At 40.9% G+C, this 25985-nt stretch overlaps 1 protein-coding gene across 1 annotated transcript; it reads right to left on the reverse strand.

Annotated features, from left to right (window-relative positions):
* Positions 1 to 560: 560 nt before the first annotated feature.
* LOC148021674 (heme oxygenase 1, chloroplastic-like) lies at positions 561 to 23294 on the reverse strand. The gene is made up of 4 exons (XM_087697163.1): positions 22658 to 23294; positions 1551 to 1774; positions 1353 to 1460; positions 561 to 1211 (listed from the first exon to the last, which is right to left on the reverse strand). The coding sequence occupies exons 1-4, from the start codon at positions 23091 to 23093 to the stop codon at positions 1119 to 1121; spliced, it is 861 nt and encodes a 286-aa protein (XP_087553289.1). The 5' UTR covers positions 23094 to 23294; the 3' UTR covers positions 561 to 1118.
* Positions 23295 to 25985: the final 2691 nt, after the last annotated feature.

Consider the following 25985-nt stretch of genomic DNA (forward strand, 5'->3'; position numbering starts at 1 on the left):
GGATGGGGATGGGAACCTAAAAGTTATATGTTTTCTAGACATAATTGAAATACTCTATAAAGAAACTAAACAATTACAATAGCTTAACTCAAAAACCTTGTAAAAATATCCCCATGAGCCATGAAATTTGAAACACAAATGAATAATGAATACTCAAATTGAAGGGTAGAAGTAATAATTGTCAATGCCAAATGGTGACTTAGAAATGTTGTATGACTTAAAAGACTAAAGTCCAACAGTAAACACTGAATAATGATTGAAGATTACAAGAAATAGCACAAACTGAGAAATGTAGTAAAAGGTAAAACTGAGGAATCCTAAATGCCATATGCCACAAAGACTTAAAAGTCCCAACCATAACCACTAAATAATGAGTCCTTGGACTGAAGACTACAAGAAACAGTACAAGAGTACAACCCCCATGACACATGGTGTCCCCTGCATCCCGTCCCCTGTGACTATGCTCAAAACTTACATTACTATTTATCCCTTATTGCAACAACTGAATGCTGGCTAGAACATGATAACACTAGTGCAAGCCAGAAAAAGATCCATTTGATTAGATCCAAACCCAGAATTAGTAAATGCTAGCCTTGTGTTTGATTGACACATTAGCATCATTAAGAAAGGTGACAGGCCAACCCCCTGTCGATAATTCATTCATTCATACTCTCCAGCCCTTTTAATGCAGCCTGCTTTGAAATAAAACAATTGTGAGGCTAACAATAGGGCCATTCTCTACGTGTGAGCTTTCTCAAGCTTGATGCCTGCAGAATATATAAAACAGGTGGAATAGACAACTGCATGAGATACAAAGTGAATGCAGCAGCAGTGGAGTACATGGACACTCTCCATTGACACAGTTTGCATGATCGAAGTACAGATATAGACACAAGTGCTGATCTTCTGCTCTTATAAAACTATAAGGAGCAAGATTATACACACGAGCACAGGGCTTGACATGCTCATACACAGGACTTGACATGCTCATACAAAGCTACATTCACCTTCTCAGATTCCTCCAACTTAGCTGCTGTGCAACCACCATTGTGAAGCAGTAATTTATCCAAGCACAATGTTACTGACTAACTTATTTACAAAATACATGTGGTCTCTAATCATGAGACAATCAACCGTAATATCTTCCCTGAGTTCTTGAAGGACTTGTCTGTCTCTTGCAGACAATGGTTTTTTTCTTCCCTTGTCCAACCCTGGAGGAAAATGCACTACAGATTAGCATTATCTGTCTTTGGAAAAAGCTAAAACAACATGAAAATCATATTGTGCTACTGTGTTCGGTTTTCTTATCGGCCAATGCTTTTCTCAACCCACAAACAATGAGGAGAGGTTACCTCAGCTACTTTATTCAGTTTTTCTTTGACATTTGACAATGCTTCTTTCAGATCAACATCCCATTTATAAAACTCCAGTTCAATTCCATCCAAGACCTTTTGAGCAACCTAATGTTGGGCACCAAAGAGGTTTATGTGAAAAATCATAGTACAACAAAAAGTGAACAAACATAAAAAGAGTCCTTAAATGTGGCTCACCTGCTTTCCTATCATACGGCCCCCAGCTGAGTGAGCAAAATACACATTGTAGAAGTGACAAATGAAGGCTGGAGGATCCTTCTCGGCTATTTCATTCAAGAACTTTGAATACGATAACCCAGGTTCACTGGGTTCTGGAATTGTGTGGCCTTTACTCCTAAACCATTCTAAATCTTTGGCTAGAGGTGCTGCCCTTTCCAACCCTGTATTTCGAAATTCTACATCTGCAAAATACAATCTCAAATCTGCGATGTCCCATATAAATTCTGTAGAAATTTCAAAATTTGGCACAGGAACTTTGCTCATGAATCAGTCTATGATATATTTGCCATTGCATATTTGATTCATATGCTATTTCAATATGGAGGTCTAAAAGGAGATAAGTTGAAAGTCAAGAGAACAGAGAAAATCTGGCTTCAACAAGAGGAGAACTAGGTGCATGAGGTGCACTAGGCCTTGCTCTTTTGCATTTGGGATTATGATCCTGAGTTAATCTGCAAACTATGAACAAAATATGGAAATACAAAAATCGTATCCAAGGTCCAAGCATTACTTTTGCAAAGTCAAACATTGCAACTATTTTGATCGTAAACCAAAACCTCCACACATTCACTGAATATAAAAATGTTTAACAAAGACTAAACCCACAAAATCAATTTAAATAAGGTACTAGCATGACGGGTATAACATGTTCAATCTAAAACACTATTGATAAATGTCTATCATGAGTAAAAGGAGCATAGATCTTACCAAATGTTTGCCTCAATAGCAAGGCCAAAGATTTCACATTATCAAAGGCAGGGGTAGTCTTCCTTGGTAGGTAGATGTGTTATTTTAGATATTACGAATAAAACTAAATCAAGCATTTACCTCGGTAGGCAGAGGGGTTACTCCAAGTTTTTTAATAAAACTAGACTGCAGATGATGAGTGAGATAGATGCACCTCAAACTTACGATTCCAGCTATGTAGCTGCTAATTAAATTTGATAACAGCTAAACCTTAGTCTTTTCAAGACTGTTCTGCATGAACAGTGGAGTGAAAAGCTAAAAACCCTCAAATTAAAGCTGAAATCACCTGAAAAACTGAAAGGAAAAACACCACACCTGGAAAGTAGAGGGCAGTAGTGAAACTTCTTTGTATGACCTGTTAGAATTTGCCAATTCTATGGGCAGAGCTCAATGTTTTAGTCTTTAGTTCTTTTTCAGTTCTTAGTGTGAATGCAACTAAAGTTATAAGTTGTGTCACCACTCTTAGAGTTAAGAGTCAATTAACTCTAGTTGAGTTAGAGCTAGGTCTATCTTAGACCTATCTTTTATCTTTCATTCTCATTCTTTCAGTTCGGCAAGTACACTCTACTCTTTTGCTTCAGCACACTCTCATTGTCTCTCTTTTGTCTCCTCCATAGCTGATTGTCAATTTCCAACATTTGGTATCAAAGGAAGGTTCTACGTGCGGATTCAGTTCAGCCACCGTCAGCCGGTGCTGCCCCACCTAAGGTCCTGTTGCTATCAGCCAGCTCTTTGCTTGAGGAAGAGAAGGGCGAGCTGCTGCACACAGCCCTATGTGCAGTCCCTTACGCATCCCGCATGCAGCCCGAGGAGCTACTGTTTTGGAGGAGTTGCTTCTGTTTTCAGCTCTGCCCCTTATGTTCTCACCTCTGCCCACCATATTCTCAACCCTGCCTGTGATTTTCTACAAACCCTAAAAAGTGCAAAAACCCTAATTTTCAAATTGGGGTTTTTTTTGAAATTTCTGCAATTTCCCGTCCATTTTGGCCATCTCTTTCTGAATCTCAGCTTGTGCCGCCCAAAATTTGGGGCTTTTGTCAATTTTTGCTCCTAGAGAGAGATTTCAAATCAAAGGCCTAGGTTTCTCAAAGAGTATCAAGCTCTAATACCATGTAAAGAAATACCCTAACACAGAAACACAAATAACAATCGTACGACAAAGCAGAGACTGATAAAAGAACAAAGTTAGGGTTAGGGTAGCTCAGAGACAATGAACATAGTGAATAAATGAAATGATATGACTACTGAATATACAATGCTCATGCAGCAAACACACTATGTGGTGAATGAATCTTGAACCTCGAACTCCTATATCTCAAGGATCAGGACAAGGGTAATGAGCTGGAGAGTGTGTCATACTCCGAACGGATCCCAAATCGCAACAAGGCAGCCTTCGGATGTCAAACACCAGCAAACACAGCCAAGGAAGTTGGATCTGATGCAAACGACAGTGTAAGAGAGAGAAAGACTAAAAACACATGCTGTAGGAGAGAGAAAACAACAGAGGCAATGGAGAGAGAAAATCTGCTGCAATAGGCTGAGAGAGAAATACAGTAGTGAAGGAGAGAAAACCGTATTGATGACAGCTGGGGCCTGCAAATGCAAAAGTATGCTGCGTGGCAAGCTATACGACAGTTGTGCAGGTGGTCAGCAGCAGTCACCTGGCTGGAAACAGCAGCAAACAGGAGGTGGAGGGCTGGAAACAGGGGCCAAACTGTAGATGGTAGGAAGGGACAACAAAGACTACAATGTCCTCTACGAAAGGGGTGTGGGCAGCGAGCTGAAAACACCTGAAATCTGCAAAAACGAGATTGAGAGCTGAATGGAGAGCAACATACTTATTTATAGAAAGACTTAAAACGCATGATGTAGGAGAGAAAAAACAACAAACGCAAGCAATGGAGAGAGAAAATCTGCTGCGATAGGCTAAGAGAGAAAAACAGCAGTGAAGGAGAGAAAACTGTATTGGCGGCAGCTGGGGCCTCCAAACACAGCAGTATGCTAAGGTGGCAAGCTGTATGACAGTTGTGCAGGTGGTTAGTAGCAGCCACCTAGCTGAAAACAGCAACAAACAGGAGGTGGAGGGCTAGAAACAGGGCCAAACTATAGATAACAGCAAGGGACAAGTGAGACTACGATGTCCTCTACAAAAGGGGTGTGGACAGCGAGCTGAAAACACTTGCAACCTGCAAAAACGAGATTGAGAGCTGAATGGAGGGCATATTACTTATTTATACAAAGTTTGTGCCCTCCCAAGTGGGTTTGTGCTTATGGGACACAGACACTCTCTAAAAGCGCATTTCTTTTAGATTAATTAAGCATGTTTTGAGGCTGTTTTAGTAAAGCTAATGCATTTTTAGCTCAATAGATATCCCCAAGGAGTAAAATGCAAATACCAAGGGCTCAAGATGCTGACGCGAAGTGCCTAAAGACTTACACTAGGAAGGAGAGTGCTGATGCCAAGCGGAGAAGAACCAAACACAAAGCAAATTGATCCCGCTAGGTGGAAGAGAGAAGACACCAGCTATCAAATGATGATGCTAGTAGGGTGGAGCCTCCAAACACAACCTGAAAGATAATGAGAACAAGGCGTCTGAAGGAGAAGAGGAAGAGTGACCATGAACTACGATGTCCTCTAATAGGGGTATGGGCAACAATGGTGTGGGGAGGAAAGAGTGTCGGAGTGACAAAAGAAGACGAGCGAAAAATGACAGAAGAGGTAAAGAATGAATGAAGTGACGGCCTATTTATAGGCCTAGGTTGTCTCTAGTGGTTCATCACTGAGTGGGCACCCACTGACGAAATGACCAGAATGTGAACACCAACCATTTTTGGGGTTGAGTGCAAAACCCTAATTGAGTGAAGAAACCACAGAAGTGGTTTCTCAACACCCCCTCTTAGGCCCAAAAAGAAATGAAGAAAGAGGAGGAAGAGAGATACAAAGAAGATGTAGAGAATCCCGAAGATCCAAGATTTCCACCTGAAAGAAAACCCGTAGTAAGAAACAACAGACATCATGAACTGTAGAACCTGACTCCACCTCAGGAGAGAAGCCACTAGCTCTATAACTTCATGCTAGAAGGAATTCGAAGGCCTTGTCACCAAGTCACAGCTAAACCTCCAAGGCCCTGATCTAAGTGGTCTCTAAAGATCTTGGGTATCAATAGGAGAAATGACTACTCGAAGATAGCCCCAAAGAGTAAATGGTGGGTGAAGAACGTCACGATGAATAGGTGCCCCCTCTAAGGGTGGCAAAGTAGGGACCTAAAACTCATGGATAACAGACTCTAGATTGTTTGATGACAAAGAAAGCACCGTGGGTCATGTCAAAGAAGATACATGGGGTGTCAAAGATATCAAAGAACTCCCAGAGGTGGTCTCTCAAACCTAAGCAGTCAAGGGTGGAAAAAGGTGAGACTCATGCTGAGCCAACGGTGGGCAACCATCGATGTCTCTCAATGGAGTGGACTCCAAAGCCGAAGTAATGGAAGGTGTCGAGTAGCCACTATCTCACGAAGTAGTAGACTACCAAGGGGAACGATATCCAACAATCACTATCTCTCAATGGAGCGGACAACCAAATCACGGATTGTCAAGGTAGCATTGTTGAAACCCTAGAAGAAGCAGAAACAACCTCCATAGCACATATCAAATATGTCTTATTGCCTTGAGCATAAAAATCTAAAAATTGATGCAGAATAAACTCCATGGCCCAAAAGGGAGAGGTGGCACATCGAGTACTAGGAGTTTGACGCGTATACTCTAGCAGGGTAGAAAACAAGGGTCTATATCAACAAGCATTGATAGGGAGATCAGGTGATGCTGGAAGAGGAGTATTGAGTGGGTTGTCCATCTAATTATGGAGAAGTCAATAGCACCAGAGTGTCAACCTGTAAAAGGGAGGATGGGAGGGAGAGGAAGAGAAGGATATCTCTATCTCCTGGCGATGTAGCAAAAGGGGGGGAAATTAGTAGATGATGCCAAATCCTCAACCTGTCTTTGCCTTCTTTGACGCAAAGGATCTTCATGGACACAAAGTGTGTACGGCGAACAATGAGAGAGAAGAGAAACTCAGAAATACAAGAACACGATGATGATGCACTGAATCATGCTTTGAGAAGAAAAGTTGTTACAGCCGAGCCAAAGCTCAAAAGATAACCACACTATTCTATCTAACTCAAATGGTAGCACCTATGTGGAATCTACACAATGAACAAAGCGAAATGCAATCCTCCGAGTAGTGGGCTATAGAAGTAATCACTAGTATGTGAAGGGCACTTGTTGAGGGAGCAAACTGCAATCCTCAAATACCGTCAGAGATGAAAAAGATAATCACCAACTATCGAGGAAGTGAAGTGCAATCATCAAATGCCAGGAAGATGGCTTGGGCAACAAAGGTAAATCCTAGAGTATGTCAAAGCTGTCAAACACAAGGAGAGCAGCCCAGATGTTAATGCCAGGTGTTGGATGAAGACACCAAATGTAGAGGATGTCCTCAGGTAGCAAAATGTAAATACCACGGGCTCAAGATGTTGATGCCAAGTGCTTGAAGACTAACGCCAGGAAGGAGAATGTTGACACCAAGCTAGGACTGATGACGCTAGGCAAGGAAGAACCAAAAGCAAGCAAACCGATGCCACTAAGTGGAAGAGAGAATACACTAGCTATCTAAGGTGCTGCACAACTAAGTGGACATCCACTAACAAAATGACCAAAATATGGACACCAGCCCTTTTTGCGGCTATTAGTATGAAATCCCACTAAGTGAAGAAACTGAAGATGTGGTTTCCCAACAAGGTAGATAGATACCCACATGTACATATGAAGAGGATTTTTTGGCATTTGTCATACCATGAAAAGTACAAGCCAATAAATACAAATAAAATCTTTTTGAAGTTGTTAATGGAGAGCAAAATTAGGCATAAATGCACCACAATTTATTGTGAATGCATGCTATGATTTTGGCTACTCAACAAGCAAACCTACAGAAGGTTTCCAAGGGGCTATAGAAAACAAACTCAGGATGAATGAATTGACAAACATAACTAGTCCCAAAGCTCCAAACATCCTCGTCTAACTCAAACTAGCAATCACAACAAGGAGATGGAGATGTGAAGGGACACAAGCATAAAAGGATTCTCTAACATATGTTAAATTCTCAAGTAAGATGACGCAAGAACCTAAAAGTTTTTATGGAAAACATATAAGTAACCTCATGAAGGTGTCTAATAAACTTGGCAATAACATCCTCTCAAACATAATTATCACAAAGAGTGCCATCCACTACTAAAATAGGACCAATAGAATAGAATCAACCAAGGAACACAAAGCTAGCCCGACTTCCTCAACCATAACATCAAATCACGTTGAATCTGGAGGGGCACAGATGAGAGAGATGGAGATCGAGCAGAAGTGAGTGTATGAGTGTGGCGGCTAGAGAGAGAGTGAGCAAAGTAAAAGTACGAGTCGATTAGAGTGTACTAACAATGTGTTGGTACACAAAGAATAAAATGTATTTATGTTTAGGGAACGTAAAGGGTGCGTTCACATGTACAATGTATGTGTACTATACACGAAGATTAACGGGCCTTTATATCCCAACGACCTCCCACTTAAAGGTCCGATATGAACCACTAGCTAACTAACTCCCACTAGTTGAATGCAATGCTCGTGCTGAGCTTTGCTTAGACTTTTAGTGAGAACATCTACACGGTTATCTTGTGTTTTAATCTTGGTCAATGTGATTTGACCATCTTCCAGAATCTGTCTGATGAAGTGATATCGCATATCTATATGCTTTGTGTGTGAATGATACATGGCATTCTTAGCCAGATAGACAGCACTATGGCTGTTACATCCCAAAACTGTAGTACCCATAGACATACCGAGATCATCTGCAAGTCTACTCAACCATATAGCTTCCTTAGAAGCCTCAATAGCTGATATGATTCAACTTCAATGGTACTCAGTGCAACAATATTCTACAACTTGGAACACCAAGAAATAGCCCCACCAGCAACTGTAAAGGCATACCCGCTGGTGGACCTACGAGTGTCCAAGTCACCTGCCATGTCTGCATCACAAAAACCTTGCAAACTAAGTGCACCCTGCCCATAGCAAATACTTTTTCTTTGTGTACCCTTAAGGTATCGAAGAATACACTTGACAGCTTCCCAATGTGCTTTGCTAGGATTTGACATAAACCCGCTAACAACTCCCACTGCATGAGCAATGTCTGGAGGAGTAACAACCATAGCATACATAAGAGAGCCACAAGCTAATGCATAAGAAACTCCCTTCATAGCATTTGCTTCCACGTCATCTTTCGAGCTGTTAGCTTAACTAAGCTTGAGATAAGGAGGTAAGGGTACTCCAAAAGGCTTAGCATCAACCATGTTAAATCTGTCCAATACCTTTCCAATGTACTTTTCTTGAGATAAAAACAGCAATTTCTACATTCATTCTCTACGAATCCTCATGCCCAAAATATGCTTTGCATTCCCCAAATCTTTCATGGAGAAAGCTGATTTCAGTAGATTTTTTAGAGCATCCAAGCTAGTCTTTCTTTTCCCAGCTAGTAACATATCATCCACATACAAAACAAGTATGATGGGGCTGCCATCTGTATCCTTTTTCATGTACAAACAATGATTTGCATGGCTGCATGTAAACTCATGAGATAGTATAAAAGTATCAAACTTTTTGTACCACTACCGTGGTGCTTACTTCAGTCCATACAGGCTGCGTTTTAGCTTACACACCATCTGCTCTTTTCCAGAAACTACAAAGCCCTCGGGCTATTTCATGTAGATTTCCTCACCAATGTCACCATGCAAGAAAGTTGTTTTTACATCCATTTGATACAGCTCTAAATCCAAAATAGTAGTAAGAGCAAAAAACACACATAAAGTGGTCATCTTCACAACAAGTGAGAAGACCTCTTGAAAGTCAATCCCTTCCTTTTATGCATACCCTTTGGCAACTAGCCTTGCCTTGTACTTGGGTTTCCCATCAACTGTCTTGAGTTGGTACACCCATTTGTTTGAAAGTGGCTTCCTTCCCTTGGGCAATAACACAAGATCCCAAGTATCATTTGCATATAGAAATTTTAATCTCTTCCTGCATAGCTAGCTTCCACTTACTGTTGAACTCACATGACTTGGCCTCTTTGTATGTAAGAGGCTCACCCTCATCTGTAAGCATCACATAATGCGAGGGGTCAAGCCTATGTGGTTGCTTTCTTACGCATGTAGACCTACTTACCCAATAATCAACATTTTCAGAAATTGAGTCTACATCTAGAGGTATATTATTTTCAACATTTATTGGCTGCTGTAAGCCATTTTCAGCATGCTGTTCATGCTGTACAGCACCTTCATTTTCATTTCCAGCACCTGCATTTTCATAATCAGCAAGCCTATCTTGTTGTCCATGACCTCCTTGTACTTCTATTTGCTGTCCATCATCATCTGACTCAAAAATAACCGGCTGATCATCAGTTTCAGCCTATGGCACAACACCTTGAGGCTCATTTTCTAAAGTAATGGGTGGCTGCAAACTCTAAAATTTCACCTTTTTCAGATCTTCATTAGAGGCTAAAGAGCCTTTCAGCAATTTTGCCTCATTAAACACAACATTACGACTGTGAATAATTTTCTTGGACTGAGGTAACCACACTCTATAGCCAAATTCACCCTCATCACCATAGCCCATGAAAATGCCTTTGGTGGATTTTGGGTCAAGTTTGTTCCTCAGCTCATCCCTAACATGTACAAAACCATCACAGCCAAATATGCGTAAATGGTCATATGAGACCAATTTTCCAAACCAAACCTCCTCAGGGATGTCATTATTTAAGGACCTATTTGGAGAGCGGTTGCAAATGTGAACCACGGTTTTGAGTGCCTCTCCCCAAAATGCATAAGGGAGATTAGCAGTTGACAACATGCACCGCACTCTTCCACAGAAAGTCTTGTTATATCTTTCAGCCACCCCATTTGAAAAAGGGCTGTAAGGGGCCGTAAGCTCCCTCTTAATACCATGCAAGTCATAAAAGGACTTGAATTTAGTCGATGTGAACTCACCCCCATTATCAGCTCTCAAGCATTTCAGCTTTCTACATGTCTGAGTGGTCATGAATGCATGAAAAGTTTTAAAAACAGCAAACACTTCACTTTTCTTTTTCAGCAAGTACACCCAAATCTTCTTGGAACAATCATCAATAAAGGAGACAAAATATGCATCACCACCCAATGATTTCACGGGCATACTACATACATCAGAATGCACTAAGTCCAAGACATTGGACTTACGTGAGACACCAGAGTAAAAGGAATTTTTTATTTGCTTTCCAAATTGACACTCATTACAAAAATCAAGTTTAGAGCCTTTTCCATCAACCCTCTTCAAAGAGGTAAGGACATCAAGTCCTTTTTGGCTCATATGGCCTAATCTCTTATGCCATAACTCCAAGTGGCTGCAAATTTCAGCAACTGCAAGAAACTTGCCATTCAAGGCTTTACAGTGCAAACAATGCAATGTGCCCTTCTTGGTTCCTTTTGCAATCAACATGGAATCCTTTTTCACTTTCCACAAACCTTTACCAAACAGTGTGGTGTAGCAATGTAAGTTAAACTGACCAACAAATAGTAAACTCTTTTTAATGCCACGCACATATCTGACATCTTTCAACACAAGCTCTTGACCATTGTCTAAAGACAAGTGTACTGTGCCAATCCCATCAATTCTACAAGCATGATGATTTCCAAGATACACCTTTCCATAACTGCCTGCATTGAACATAGCAAAACACTCCAAGCAAGGAGTCACATGGAAAGAAGCACCAAAGTCTACAATCCAAGCCTGAGTGACACTATTATCAACTGATAAGAGTGCATCAATCACATCAACCTTGGTAATCTACATATCCTGCATGTGACATACAAGGACATCATAATCAACTACACATAATACATCAACCTCTGTATCTGAAAGCTCATCTATGACCACCCTAGAGGCCACATTGGCCTTCTCTTTGCCTTTGGTTATTTCCGATACATCTGTCTTTTCTTCCTTCTTTTTATCTCATGCATTCTTCTTTCTCTCTTGTTCCTTCTTGTAGTACCTACAATCAAGTTTCTTGTGGCCCTTCCGACCACAGTGATAGCAAGTAACGTCACTCTTTTCCTTTTAGTTGCTCTTGCTCCTGTTTCTCTGCCCTGCATTTGCATTTTTCTTTTCAGCCCTGCCTCTTACATTATAAGCTGAGTTACTGCCTTTTCCGCCAGACATAAGTCTAATTTCTTCATTTAAGATAGAACCCCTCACCCCATCATATGAGAGATTAGGGCTATTGCTGAGTGAAACCACCAAGGTCTCCCGAGAGTCACGTAGTGTCATGATCAAAATAATCACCCTCAACTTATCATTAAAGTCCAAATTTGCATCTTTGAGCCGATTTAGAATCCCTGTAAATGCACTTAAGTACTTAGCTGCAGGCTTTGACTCATCCAATCGCATATTCACCAACTTGCGCAGTAAATGCACCTAATTAACAGGTGTGGTGACCTCATAAGTAGTTTTCAGCTTCTCCCATATTGCATAACATGTATCTAAACCCTTAATGTCTGTCAAAATGCCATCAATGACACCCATCTTTATGTAAGCCACAACCTTTTTATTTACTCTAGCCCAATCTCCATTAGACATTAGTGCGGGTTTATCTTCCTGCAAAGCATACTCACAATCCTTTAGGAACAAAATGCCCTGCATATGGTCTTTCCAAAGATCAAAGCCATGACCATCAGACCGTTTAATCTCCATCAAACTCTTGATGTCTGAACTGGAAGAAGTTATAGCCATTTTATCACGAACACAAGAGTAAATGCACTAATTTGCAAAAGCACAAGCTCTTGACCAGTGTCTAAAGACAAGTGTACTGTGCCAACAAATAGTAAACTCTTTTTAATGCCATGCACATATCTGACATCTTTCAACACAAGCTCTTGACCATTGTCTAAAGACAAGTGTACTGTGCCAATCCCATCAATTCTACAAGCATGGTGATTTCCAAGATACACCTTCCATAACTGCCTGCACTGAACATAGCAAAACACTCCAAGCAAGGAGTCACATGGAAAGAAGCACCAAAGTCTACAATCCAAGCCTGAGTGACACTATTATCAACTAACAAGAGTGCATCAATCACATCAATCTTGGTAATCTACATATCCTGCATGTGACATACAAGGACATCATAATCAACTACACATAATACATCAGCCTCTGTATCTAAAAGCTCATCTATGACCACGCTAGAGGCCACATTGGCCTTCTCTTTGCCTTTGGTTATTTCCGATACATCTGTCTTTTCTTCCTTCTTTTTATCTCATGCATTCTTCTTTCTCTCTTGTTCCTTCTTGTAGTACCTGCAATCAGGTTTCTTGTGGCCCTTCCGACCACAGTGATAGCAAGTAACGTCACTCTTTTCCTTTCCTTTGCTCTTGCTCCTGTTTCTCTGCCCTGCATTTGCATTTTTCTTTTCAGCCCTGCCTCTTACATTATAAGCTGAGTTATTGCCTTTTCCGCTAGACATAAGTCTAATTTCTTCATTTAAGATAGAACCCCTCACCCCATCATATGAGAGATTAGGGCTATTGCTGAGTGAAACCACCAAGGTCTCCCGAGAGTCACGCAGTGTCATGATCAAAATAATCACCCTAAACTTATCATCAAAGTCCAAATTTGCATCTTTGAGCCGATTTAGAATCCCTGTAAATGCACTTAAGTACTTAGCTGCAGGCTTTGACTCATCCAATCGCATATTCACCAACTTGCGCAGTAAATGCACCTAATTAACAGGTGTGGTAACCTCATAAGTAGTTTTCAGCTTCTCCCATATTGCATAACCTGTATCTAAACCCTTAATGTCTGTCAAAATGCCATCAATGACACCCATCTTTATGTAAGCCATAACCTTTTTATTTACTCTAGCCCAATCTGCATTAGACATTAGTGTGGGTTTATCTTCCTGCAAAGCATACTCACAATCCTTTAAGAACAAAATGCCCTACATATGGTCTTTCCAAAGATCAAAGCCATGACCATCAAACCGTTTAATCTCCATCAAACTCTTGATGTCTGAACTGGAAGAAGTTATAGCCATTTTATCACGAACACAAGAGTAAATGCACTAATTTGCAAAAGCACAAGCTGTACCAGCAAAATGCACTGATATTCTTACTCAACCAGAAGTAAATTTCTACTGTTTGTACATGAACCAACCAACAAACGAGCTAAAAATGCAAAAATTTAACAAATTCTACGCAAATCCCCAAAACTTCAATTCCAAAATTGCATTAATGTCGATCAATCTAACCCAGCTGAATAAAGCTTTGTTGATACTGTAAACGCCCCGAACAACGTAGTATGCTTAACAATTATGATATTTGCGTTTTCGAGATTTAATAGAAAAGAGAATGAACACTTAAAGCTGAAAATGAAAATTACTCACAAAATTACAGCCATAAAAATGTAAAGTAATGGAGACAAGATTGAGGGTTGAAGATGGGCAACCCCCCCCGAAGGAATGTATTTCTGCTCAACCCAAGTCCCTTAGGGAAGAGCTCAGTTACAATCAACAGTATGAGAGAAGAAAAAGGGGAATTCAGCCTTTCTCCATCGTTGATCAGCAGTACAGGGATAGAGCTTGCTTCTTGTAGCTAAAATGGAAGAAAGAGCTCAAGAAGGAGGTGCTGTAATGAATTTACAGGCTTGCTGTCTTGTAAAACAACAGTGATAGAAGAGGGAATATGGAGGAATTTGATAATGGAGAAGTGGGGGATGATGATGGGGATGGATGGGGCCAGTTTCTGGCTATCTGTGGGTGCTGTACATGAGTTTACAGCAAAGAAAAATGATGCTCAATGAAGAAAAACGAGCTCTTATTTATAGGAGAGGGGAGAGCTAGTACAAAAGGGGAAAGTGGAGTAGCACAAGACAAGTGTCCAGCCACATGTCATGAGATGTGACAAGTGGTGGGACACTTGGAAACTTGTGTGACAAGTGTCTTGACACTTGTCTCTTCTTTATGGCCTTCCTTTTTGGGTTGAATACTGTCAAGAATAGAAACAACCAAATTTAGTAAGCACAGTCAGAGTACAGAACTTACTATTTTTAGAATGACATCCCTATTTTTTTAGGACTAGCATTTTTAGGCTAATTCGAGGCTCCTAAAATTTAGGGATCTCCTAGAATTTAGGGACCCCCCCAATATGGGTATCATATGAAAGCTTTTTCCGTGTACATCGCAAAAATGGTATCCGAATCTTCATGTGACTTTCCTATGCAAAGAAATGTGCATTTCAAGCTTTCAGCCCACACATGCACATTATACAAGCATTTCATGATCATGCCATCTTGTTGATTGTAACTGTCTGTTCTGGTGGATCTAGCCCACACTTCAAGGCATCAATCCTTTCTGTGTGCGAGTCTAACCCTGATATGCGTGAGTTCTAGTCACAGGCGCCCAATCGGGTCATATAGGTGGAAGTGTGAACTATCTTTTCTCTAACCCACCGTGTGGATCCACCATAACCTGTGACCACTCATCAGTGGCCAGCTCCAATTCACTTTTCTTTATATCTAATTAGTGCAAAGGAAATAAATTTAATAAATCATTATATAGATAAATTAATGAAAAAGGATACAAATTCTGTTTCTATAGAGTCGTGACAGCCCTCTGGCTTTTATTCAGCTGTCCTTAGCTGAAAATCTTCTTGATATTGTTGTAGAATATTTGGGTAATCCTTCATGAATTTTTCATCTACCCACTGTGCATCTGTGGTGGGTAGATTCTTGAATTTTAGCAAGAATTTTCGTGTCACAAGGCCACTTCTCGTGGTTCGATCCTTGAGAAACAAAATCTTTTCAGGTTCCAAGAGTTGCTCTGTTTCTTCAACTTCTGGGGGATCTTCAGTAATGGGTTCCTTTGGTTCTGGTCCTATGTAAGGTTTTAGCAAACTTACATGAAAAGCATTGTGTATTTTCCAATGAGTAGGAAGCTCAAGTCGATAAGAAACTTCATTTATTTTCTCAATCACTTTGAAGGGTCCAAAGTATCTACTGGAGAGGTTTGGAAAAGATGAATTTTGACCAGAACCTTGTTTGAGCCTGCTTTTATCAAACTTTAGCAAGACATATTGACCTTTTTCAAAAGCCAAAGGTCTTCTTCGTTTATCTGCTTGCTTCTTTTGTCGCTCTTGCGCAACTTTGATAGTGGCTCGAACTTGATCCATTGTTGTTTTTAAATCTGAAGCAAACTCATCAGCAGCAAAAATCTTATCTTTAGTGCGAATAATTGGAGGAGGAATCACTTTACCCTGTACTATTTCATTTGGAGCTTTCCCTGTGGATGAGTGCACTGTATTGTTGTAAGCAAACTCCAATAATGGAAGATATTTCTCCCATTGTGACTTATGTTCACTAACATAAGCTTTCAACATATCCAAAAGAGTGAGAATCATCACCTCTGTTTGGCCGTCAGTTTGAGGATGAAAAGCTGAGGAGAACTTTAAAGTGGTTCCCAAATTCTCAAATAAAGCACGCCAAAAGTTACTTGTGAATTTGGAGTCTCTATCTGAAATGATCTCAGAAGGCATACCATGTAATCTGAAGATATGTTGAATGAAAAGTCTTGCAGCTTGTGCGGATTTCAATGTTTTATGACATGGAATAAAATGTGATTGTTTGCTGAATCTATCAATTATGACCCAAATCATATCATGACCTTGAGGTGTTCTTGGAATACCTGAGATGAAATCCATTGTGATAGATTCCCATAGATCTTTGGGCACTGGAAGAGGTTGCAACAATCCTGGAATCTTCTGCCTATCATATTTGGATTTTTGGCATACCAGACAAGCCTCAATGAAGTTATGTGTATCTTTTCGTAATGTTGGCCAATAAAAGTAGCGCTCAATTGCACTTAGAGTGGCTCCCCTCCCTCTATGCCCTGCATAAGGGGGTTCATGACTTTCTTTAAGCACCTTTTGTCGAACAGGAAGAGTGACACAAAGGCGATTGTTCATAAGAAGGTAACCATCTTTGATGGAATAATCTGGATGAGAACCTCCTTGCTGTAAATTTGACCAAATTGCTGTAAAATCAGTATCTTCATCATAAGTATTCTTCATCGTTTGAAAATCTTCATGATGAGCCACTGTAATAGTTGCAATGCGAGGCACTCTAGAAAGTGCATCAGCAACTACATTTTGTTTCCCTGGAGTGTACATAATTTGAAAATGAAACATAGACAAGAAATTTTCCCATCTTGCATGTTTCTCCTGCAAATGCTTTTGAGTCTTGAAATACTTCAAGCTTTGATGATCGGTTTTAATAAGGAATTCATTGCCTAAAAGATAATGTTTCCATATCTTTAAAGCATGAACCACTGCTAAGAGCTCCTTTTCATAAATGTCATACCTTTTCTCCACATCATTTAGACGGCGGCTTTTAAAGGCTACGGCATGGCCTTCTTGATTTAGCACTGCACCAATACAATCACCGCAAGCATCTGCTTCCACCACAAATGGTTTTACCAAATCTGGAATGATAAGAACAGGTCCAGAAGTAAGAGCTGTTTTCAGCCTTGTGAAGGCTGCCTTCTCTTTTTCCTTCCATTGAAAAGAGATCTTCTTCTTTGTAAAGTCATGAAGTGGAGAAGCCATATGTGCAAAATGCTTGATGAAGCGGCGGTAATAAGAACATAAGCCAAGAAATGATCGCACCTCATGTACATCACGAAGATGAGGCCATTCTTGGATTATCCTGATCTTTTCAGGATCCATCTGAATCCCTTCAAAAGAGATGACATGCCCAAGGTAATTTATTTTATGCATGAAAAATTCACTCTTTTTACCATTTACCAAGAGTTGATTTTGTTGTAGTAATTGTAGAACAATTTCCAAGTGTTGATGATGCTCCTCTTCATTCTTGCTAAAGACAAGAATATCATCAAAGAAAGTACCGACATATTGTCGATGCTCTCTAAAGATGCGCTCCATCATTCGATTAAAGGTGGCTGGTGCATTGGTTAATCCGAAAGGAACCACCAAGAATTCATAAAGACCGTATGAAGTGCGGAAAGCAGTTTTGTGTACATCTTGTGGTATTACCCTAATTTGATGATAACCACTCTTTAAATCAATGCGGCTGAAAACCTTTGAGCCTCCTAGACGATCCAAAATGTCGTCAATTCTGGGAATAGGAAACCGATTCTTCACGGTGATTTTGTTGAGGGCTTGATAATCAATGCACATCCTGAATGTGCCATCTTTCTTTTGAACAAGAAGAACCGGTGAACAAAATGGTGAGCTACTTGGCCTAATTAGCCCACAGTTGAGTAGGTCTTCGACTTGCTTTCTGATTTCTTCTTGTTGAGGACGGCTCACACGGTATGGTGCTATATTAGGAGGAGAACTGCCCGGGATAATATCAATATGATGGTCTTCTGGCCTTTCTGGGGGAAGCATAGGTATGGTGTCTCCAGAAACTCCAGCTTGGATCTCGTACTTCTTGCCTTTGTTGGTGAGTTCTACCTTCTTTTTCTGAGAGAAGATGGTTGAATCTATTCTATGATTCCAGGGCATGCCAAGAATCACATCGCAACCATCAAGGTCTCCGATACAGAAGGTATCTTCGTCACTGTAGCCTTGAATTTGAAACTTGAGCTTGCCAATGTAGGGTATCACAGTCTTCATTGTGTCACCTTCATCAACATTTAAAGCTTGGCGAACTTCTACCGGAGTGTCCATCTCTTCATTCTTTAATCCAAGCTCTTTAGCTAATTGCAAGGAAATAATATTTTCATTCGCCCCAAGATCTATCAAGAATAGTGCTTGCTTACCTTGCAACTGTCCCCAAGCTTTTAATAATTTGCGCATCTCTGGAGTGTGAGTTGTGTTTGCAACTACATCACTGATAGCATTGATTTTCACTGGCGACTTAGGCTTGTTGTCAGAAACCTTGCTTTGTCCCTTGTTTGGACATTGCTTCGCTATGTGGCCTGTTTGTCCACATCTAAAGCACTTCTCTTCTTTCATGAAGCGTTGCTTTTCTTCTTCGGAAAATTGCTTTGCTTGTGGGTATAGATTGGAGCGAAATTGAGGAGCATTAGGAGGTGCATAGGGCTTCATCTTCTTTTGATTTGATGGCTGCTTTTGCCACTGTTTTTGTCCTTCATTTGGGGCTGAATACTCCTCATCATCAGCTACTCTCTTCTTATCATTCTTTTGGAATGATTTGTTGCCATTGTGCTCCATTTCCCATGTCTCAGCATGGTCAATGAGTTCCCTGAGACTAGAACAATGATAATGATTAAGAGCAGTACGAAGTTTAAAATGCAAACCTCCTTGAAACTTCCTAAGCTTTTCCGAACTGCTGATCTTCTTAAAATGTTGGACCTTCAAAAGTAGCTCCCAAAATCTCTTGGTATAGTCACCAAGTGACTCATTTTTCCTTTGCCAAAGCCGATCCCATTCCATTTTTACATCTCTTTTGAAATGAACAGGAAGAAATTGGCTTTGTATCAGGTGAACAAAGGACCGCCATGATTTTGGGGCAGCATGATCATATTCCAACCCCGTCCACCAAGTATGGGCTAAGTCGGTTAAATGTAAAGCTGCAAACTTAATCTTTTCTTTTTCTTTATACTTGTCACGACCATACAAAATTTGAAATTGACGAATAAACTTCAGAAGAAGATCAGGATTTCGGGAACCATCATACATACTGAACTTGATCTTCTTTTCAAGTTGAGATAGTCACTTAGTCTTCTTCTTCTTCTTATGCCTTCGTCCATGCTCGGATATTGAGGTTGAAGATGATGAAGTGCTTGATGGGGATGAAGATGGAGACGAGGGTGAAGAATGTCGACGCCTTTGACGATGATGAGGTCTTCCACGAGAAGGGTGTGACTCTTCATTACTAGAAGAGGATCCATCAGAATAGGCGCCATATGACTTTGAAGAAGAGGATGAGCTTCGACGCGATCTCTTTCTTGAAGTAGAATGGGACTGCCTCTTAGAAGTAGTTGGACTTCTTGATCGGCTCCTTTCATTGGTATGGCTTTGTTTCCTTGAAGTAGATGGGCTTCTTTCCTTGAATTCTTTGGGATTCTCAACTTTTTCTAGTTTGAGAAGTTGCTCACGAATTTGCTGATTCTCCTCTCTAAGACTTTGAATGGCTTGAAGGATAGCACTCGATTGATCCATTGAGACTAAAGAAAAAAAAATATGCTCACGCACTCAATGCAAGGGCTGAAAACAAACAAACTTATAGTTGTAAGCACTACCAGTGTTGGGGGTGAGGACCGAGCCAAAGCTCTGATACCACTGTAAACGCCCCGAACAACGTAGTATGCTTAACAATTATGATATTTGCTTGTTTTCGAGATTTAATAGAAAAGAGAATGAACACTTAAAGCTGAAAATGAAAATTACTCACAAAATTACAGCCATAAAAATGTAAAAGTAATGGAGACAAGATTAAGGGTTGAAGATGGGCAACCCCCCCGAAGGAATGTATTTCTGCTCAACCCAAGTCCTTAGGGAAGAGCTCAGTTACAATCAACAGTATGAGAAAAGAAAAAGGGGAATTCAGCCTTTCTCCATCGTTGATCAGCAGTACAGGGATAGAGCTTGCTTCTTGTAGCTAAAATGGAAGAAAGAGCTCAAGAAGGAGGTGCTGTAATGAATTTACAGGCTTGCTGTCTTGTAAAACAACAGTGATAGAAGAGGGAATATGGAGGAATTTGATAATGGAGAAGTGGGGGATGATGATGGGGATGGATGGGGCCAGTTTCTGGCTATCTGTGGGTGCTGTACATGAGTTTACAGCAAAGAAAAATGATGCTCAATGAAGAAAAATGAGCTCTTATTTATAGGAGAGGGGAGAGCTAGTACAAAAGGGAAAAGTGGAGTAGCACAAGACAAGTGTCCAGCCACATGTCATGAGATGTGACAAGTGGTGGGACACTTGGAAACTTGTGTGACAAGTGTCTTGACACTTGTCTCTTCTTTATGGCCTTCCTTTTTGGGTTGAATACTGTCAACAATAGAAACAACCAAATTTAGTAAGCACAGTCAGAGTACAGAACTTACTATTTTTAGAATGACATCCCTATTTTTTTAGGACTAGCATTTTTAGGCTAATTCGAGGCTCCTAAAATTTAGAGACCTCCTAAAATTTAGGGATCTCCTAGAATTTAGGGACCCCCCCAATATGGGTATCATATGAAAGCTTTTTCCGTGTACATCGCAAAAATGATATCCGAATCTTCATGTGACTTTCCTATGCAAAGAAATGTGCATTTCAATCTTTCAGCCCACACATGCACATTATACAAGCATTTCATGATCATGCCATCTTGTTGATTGTAACTGTCTGTTCTGGTGGATCTAGCCCACACTTCAAGGCATCAATCCTTTCTGTGTGTGAGTCTAACCCTGATATGCGTGAGTTCTAGTCACAGGCGCCCAATCGGGTCATATAGGTGGAAGTGTGAACTATCTTTTCTCTAACCCACCGTGTGGGTCCACCATAACCTGTGACCACTCATCAGTGGCCAGCTCCAATTCACTTTTCTTTATATCTAATTAGTGCAAAGGAAATAAATTTAATAAATCATTATATAGATAAATTAATGAAAAAGGATACAAATTCTGTTTCTATAGAGTTGTGACAGATACATGAAAAGCCCCAAATGTCTAGGATCTAATGTCAATAAATTTTACTCAAAAAAGGCAGAATTTCAACAAAATTGGCAAAATCCCCAATTTAATTTGGATCACCTCTCACAATGTCTGCAATTTCTGACTCGGAATTTACTGTCAGGCCTAAATGAGATCAAATCTAGGAAAAGCCCCAAATTCTCTGGTCAGATTTGCACAGATTCTGAAATTGTGCCTTCGGTGTGTCAAATCCCGCCAAGAAGAAGGGATTCAAGAAAGGATTTGAAAAAAAAAATGTTTGGGATTTACAAAATGACCCGGGGGGGGGCGGGGGGGGGGGGGGGGGGGGGGGGGGGGGGGGGGGGCATGTCACGTCTGTTGACCCGCCAGCATGTCGTGACACTGACGACACCTGATCGCGCTGGTCATGGCACCTGTCGTCCAATCTCTCGCCTGCTGAAACGTCGTGCGCTACCAATCGTTGGTCGTCGATTGTCGCCCATGTGCCCGCCAGTCGCGCCTGCTGATGTGTACGCTGTGCCGCCCGACGCCACACATTCAGTCGTCTTATGTTGCCTAGTCACGCCACACACCTGCTGCCAACACATTAAGCTGTGACCAATCAGCTGCAGCAAGTGCTCCTGTCTGTCGCCCGCTTGCAGAAAGTCGCACGTTTGCTACTACAAGCCCAGCAGTCGTCGCCTGAATTTTGGGAAGCCTGCAAGAGTCCTGGCTTTGATACCAGTTGTTGAATCTGGAGGGGCACAGCTGAGAGAGATGGAGATCGAGCAAAAGTGAGCATATGAGTGTGACGGCTGGAGAGAGTGTGAGCAAAGTGAAAGTATGAGTCCATTAGAGTGTACCAACAATGTGTTGGTACACAAAGAATAAAATGTACTTATACTTAGAGCACGTAAAGTGTGCGTTCACATGTACAATGTGCGTGTACTATACACGGAGATTAATGGGCCTTTATATCCCAACAAACCAGGGGTAGTGAGTATCTAAATGCAATCAGAATGACCGATGGTAAAATCCATACTTGCATAAGTGTATGCATCTGTAGCTAAGCCTCCATACATATAATGTCGTCACTAACCATTGATCAATTAGGCCATCAATTAGGCCCTAAACTCACGGACTTAGATCATAGATACTTAGAGTCTCAAAACCATGTCTAAGAATAGACAACAATATCCCCAAGTATGGTGCAAGGCATGTATACACACAAACTTTCAACTCTTAAGGCAAGAAGATGTCTCACTAACGTGACCATGTGCATTCACTAGCTACATTTGCCCTTCTGTGCAGCAACCTGTATACGATAGCTGTCAGATTGGTAATACAGGTTGCTCTCTCTTCTCGATGTGTTTTTACCACTTTCCAATTCTTTGGGTTAGACTTTCCTATGTAGCCTACTCTCTTTGTGAACTTGTGATATCACGAATAGTAGTTTTATTTGTTTTTTAAAGTCTGTACACAGAAGAAATTGTACACGTGCACACTAAGTAGGTGAATGTATGCGTATGTGTATGGCTATGGGTTAAGAAGCAGAGATTAAAAGCTTCAGAAGAGGTTTATGGGACTAACAGCTTGGATGAGGAGCTCTTTCAACAATGCTCTCCAGGGTGTCGTACACGGCCTTGCTGTCCACAAGGAACCTGAGGTAGCCTTGGATGGAGGGCTCCCATTTCTGGCCTTCCGGCTCGGCCTCCTGCTCGCCTTCCGTGGACTGGTCCTTGCGGTGGAGCTTCATGGCCACGAACCTCATCTCCTCGACGAAGCCCTTGCTCTCGCCTGGATAGAACGCCTTCCTTCGGGGCGCAGGAACCGTTGTGGCGGAGGCGGCAGCGCAGGCCCTCACAGACAGCCTTGTTTGCGGAGAGGGAATGGCAAGCTTGGAGGCTGAGACTCTGAGGCTTGTTGGAACGAGAAGCGAGTGGCGCAGGGAAGGGTGAGCTTTGATGCGGGGCACGCCTGGGTGTGAACAGAGGTGAGGCTCAGAGAGCAAGGCGGTAATCGTCATGGTGCAATGGGAGCTTGTTTATTGTCCTTCGGTGTGTGTATGTGCTGGTATGTCTGAATGTGAGAGAAGAAGAGAGCTGTCAAACGTGAGAGAGAGAGAGAATCTTCAGTCTCATGATACGGTCCTGACTCCTCACATGCCGGCGGACCGGCAGCAGACGGCATCAATCTTTAGCTTGGTTACCGGGATTTCCAAAACTGAGTATACCAAAAGAAGAAAGAACTAAGAGCTGGGTCGCACCGGGGGTTCCTCCGCTACCACCAGGCTTCCCTCCCCCACTAGCATTTTGGTCGCACTACGGTGGACGGTAAGAGAATGCGAAGCAACGCTAACATTCGAGCTAGAAGGAACAAACAACCTCCGAGCGCAACTAACCCTCACAAACAAGGTGACACATTAACAATGCTAACAAATGAGAACTCCCATCAACTATTAGCACAAATACAAAGAGCAATGAGATGCTGCTAGTAAGAACTGATGTCAGTTAATGTATACATGGACCCACTCATGTGACACCTCATGCTACTAGAGGGAACCCTTCACTATCACTATCTTGTTTTTACCCCTCGTAGGGCTAGTGCAATGCAATTCTATTGCTTTTTCATAAAGCCACTGCTAACTCTATAAATCCTTTTGAAATGGTCCACTTCTAACTCTATAATGTGTTCTGCAAAAGGAATTCATTGATCACAGCCAATCAAATTTTTTATTATGTGATTGGAAAAATAGAGTGAACTTTCATAATTAAAATCTAACAAGGGCTTTGCATAGTTTTGCTAATGGGACAAATTCCTTTCCTTGCCATCATTTAAGGAACCTAGCCCTACTAATCCCAAGCAAGGTGTGGCTCTTAATGGGTTTTGAGTGGGTTAGCCTCCACTAGTACATGGTCTAGTTGGTGAGGGGTGATGCTTATGCGATTTCCATGACATTGCATATTCAAGTTTGTCACGGTTGGGTGAAAAGTTGCCATTGGAGAACCTTGGTGTGACAAGGCTCTTATTGTATACTAGCAATCCACACTAGGGTCATACTTTAAGCATCAATGACACCATTCTTTGTATGGTAATAGTTGATCATAATAACTGATAGAGTAGCTTCCATGTAGTAGCAAACTATAGCCTATATATATGATTACCAACTCAAGTGTAAATTTTATCTAGAACATTCTCAAATTGAAATAGTGTCCCCCAAAGAAAAAACAAATCAATTGCCAAAAAAGCACATGTCAAATGTTAGCGAGCTAGCAAGGCACATGTCATCCAGAGAGAAAAGCTCGATGTTTTGGTTAGAAAGTCTCAACGTGTGGCTAAGCTTGTAGTCATGTTAGCTTGTGTAAGAGGCTTCGTCCTCTATATTACATGTAGGGAAGAGGATGGAGAAGAAGAATGTGTAAGGGGGGCTAACCCCAAGGCACATGGAACAAACAGTGGCAATCAATTTGATTTAGACAACTATGCTTATCGTGCAAAAGGCAAGGCATTCCACTTTCAGGCAATTGTATAGGCCATGGTCTTAACATGCAATGGATTAATAAAGCCAAGAAGAAGATTCTTATGGTCTTTGTTTGAGAGAAATGTACATAAGGCCAATGTTATGATACCTATCAAGTCCTATAATGGTGTTATGTTTTTGTTACCTCTTGTTTATTGTTTTACTTCATGGGAAAAACTCCCACGATTAATGAGTTCAACAAATGCTTTCTTAGTACCTAGGAATCTCACTATTTTTTGGGAATTTCAAGTTCGTGGAAAAGGGCTTTAATTAGGTACTTTTGGGCAAATAGCAAGAAAGAGATTGCATTCTTTCTTGCTCTATTGGATACAAGGGTAATCTTGTTTATTGTCTTCCAAGGTTTATTGGGTTTTGCCTAGAGGGATTTTTGCTCATAGAGCATCCAATATGAGTCAAATTTCCTAATAGGCATCTAAATTTTTTGGCTGATGTTTGAAGCATTGCTTTGGCACATAACCAATTGTTATATCTTTCTCCTCTTTCATCCAACCCAAAGAGGCAATAGATGCACATGTATTCTTTAGGATATGCACTCAAAGCACCCTCCCTTCTTCCGCACCTGAAGGTGCTAGAATTGCATGGCAACTGTGGTTTTGAGATTATATCTAAGGTTCGCTTTTCACCTTTTTTTTAATGCTTGTTATTTCCATCATGAATCAGGCAATTTTGTAGTCTTTTCCCAATAAAAATCAAGTGAATGAAGACAACAAGAATATGTGGGAAAATGATAGTGCAAACAAAGACAAAGATCTATAAAGTGTGGACATATAAGGGTCAATCAATTGCAACAATGACAAGACTCCTCAAAAGAAGGAAGCACTTACTCACACAAGCCCTAAAAAGAGCAACCAAAAGGGTAAGAAGATCCCCAAAGAGGCTATAGGTAAGGGAAAATAGATTTTCTCAAATGAAGAGAATATTACACCCTCAAGCAATGTTAATGAAGGGCTTAGGGAAAGAGAGCAAAAGCATGTTAAGAGAGATACAAATTAGAGGATGACTCTTTAAAAACTTGCAAGAAAGGTACAAAACTTTATGAACATTTATGATTCTCCTGGTGAATTGGATACGAATGCATTAAATTTAGATGGATAGAGCCATAAGAATAGCTAGCTTAATTAACTAGAATATCCATGGCTTTTTCTCAAAGAGAAAGCAAAGGACAATCCACTGTATTTTGAAGAGGTGTAAGCCTAACATTTTATGCTTGCAAGAAATCAAAATGGGCCCGGAGGTGGAAGTCAATTTTGGGAATTAGGATATTAAACATATGTTGATGCTTGCAACAAAGGCAAAAGTGATACTTTGATAATTGCTATAGAGAATCCCTAAAATTTGATCTTTTGTTGTTCAAACGAGCTTTTATTTGTTGTAAGG

Source organism: Lygodium microphyllum, chromosome 17, assembly GCF_053477565.2.
Source record: "Lygodium microphyllum isolate KBCC chromosome 17, Lygodium_microphyllum_v1.1.10, whole genome shotgun sequence".
Lineage (NCBI taxonomy): Eukaryota > Viridiplantae > Streptophyta > Polypodiopsida > Schizaeales > Lygodiaceae > Lygodium > Lygodium microphyllum.

Excerpts from the sequence above, each read along its gene's own strand:
- LOC148021674 (XM_087697163.1), bottom strand. The coding sequence starts at position 23,093 with ATGACGATTACCGCCTTGCTCTCTGAGCCTCACCTCTGTTCACACCCA. Across the intron at positions 1,775-22,657 it reads AAGAGCTCCTCATCCAAGCT|ATGTAGAATTTCGAAATACA; the intron begins GTTAGTCCCATA and ends TGTATTTTGCAG. Across the intron at positions 1,212-1,352 it reads AACTGAATAAAGTAGCTGAG|GGTTGGACAAGGGAAGAAAA; the intron begins GTAACCTCTCCT and ends ATTTTCCTCCAG.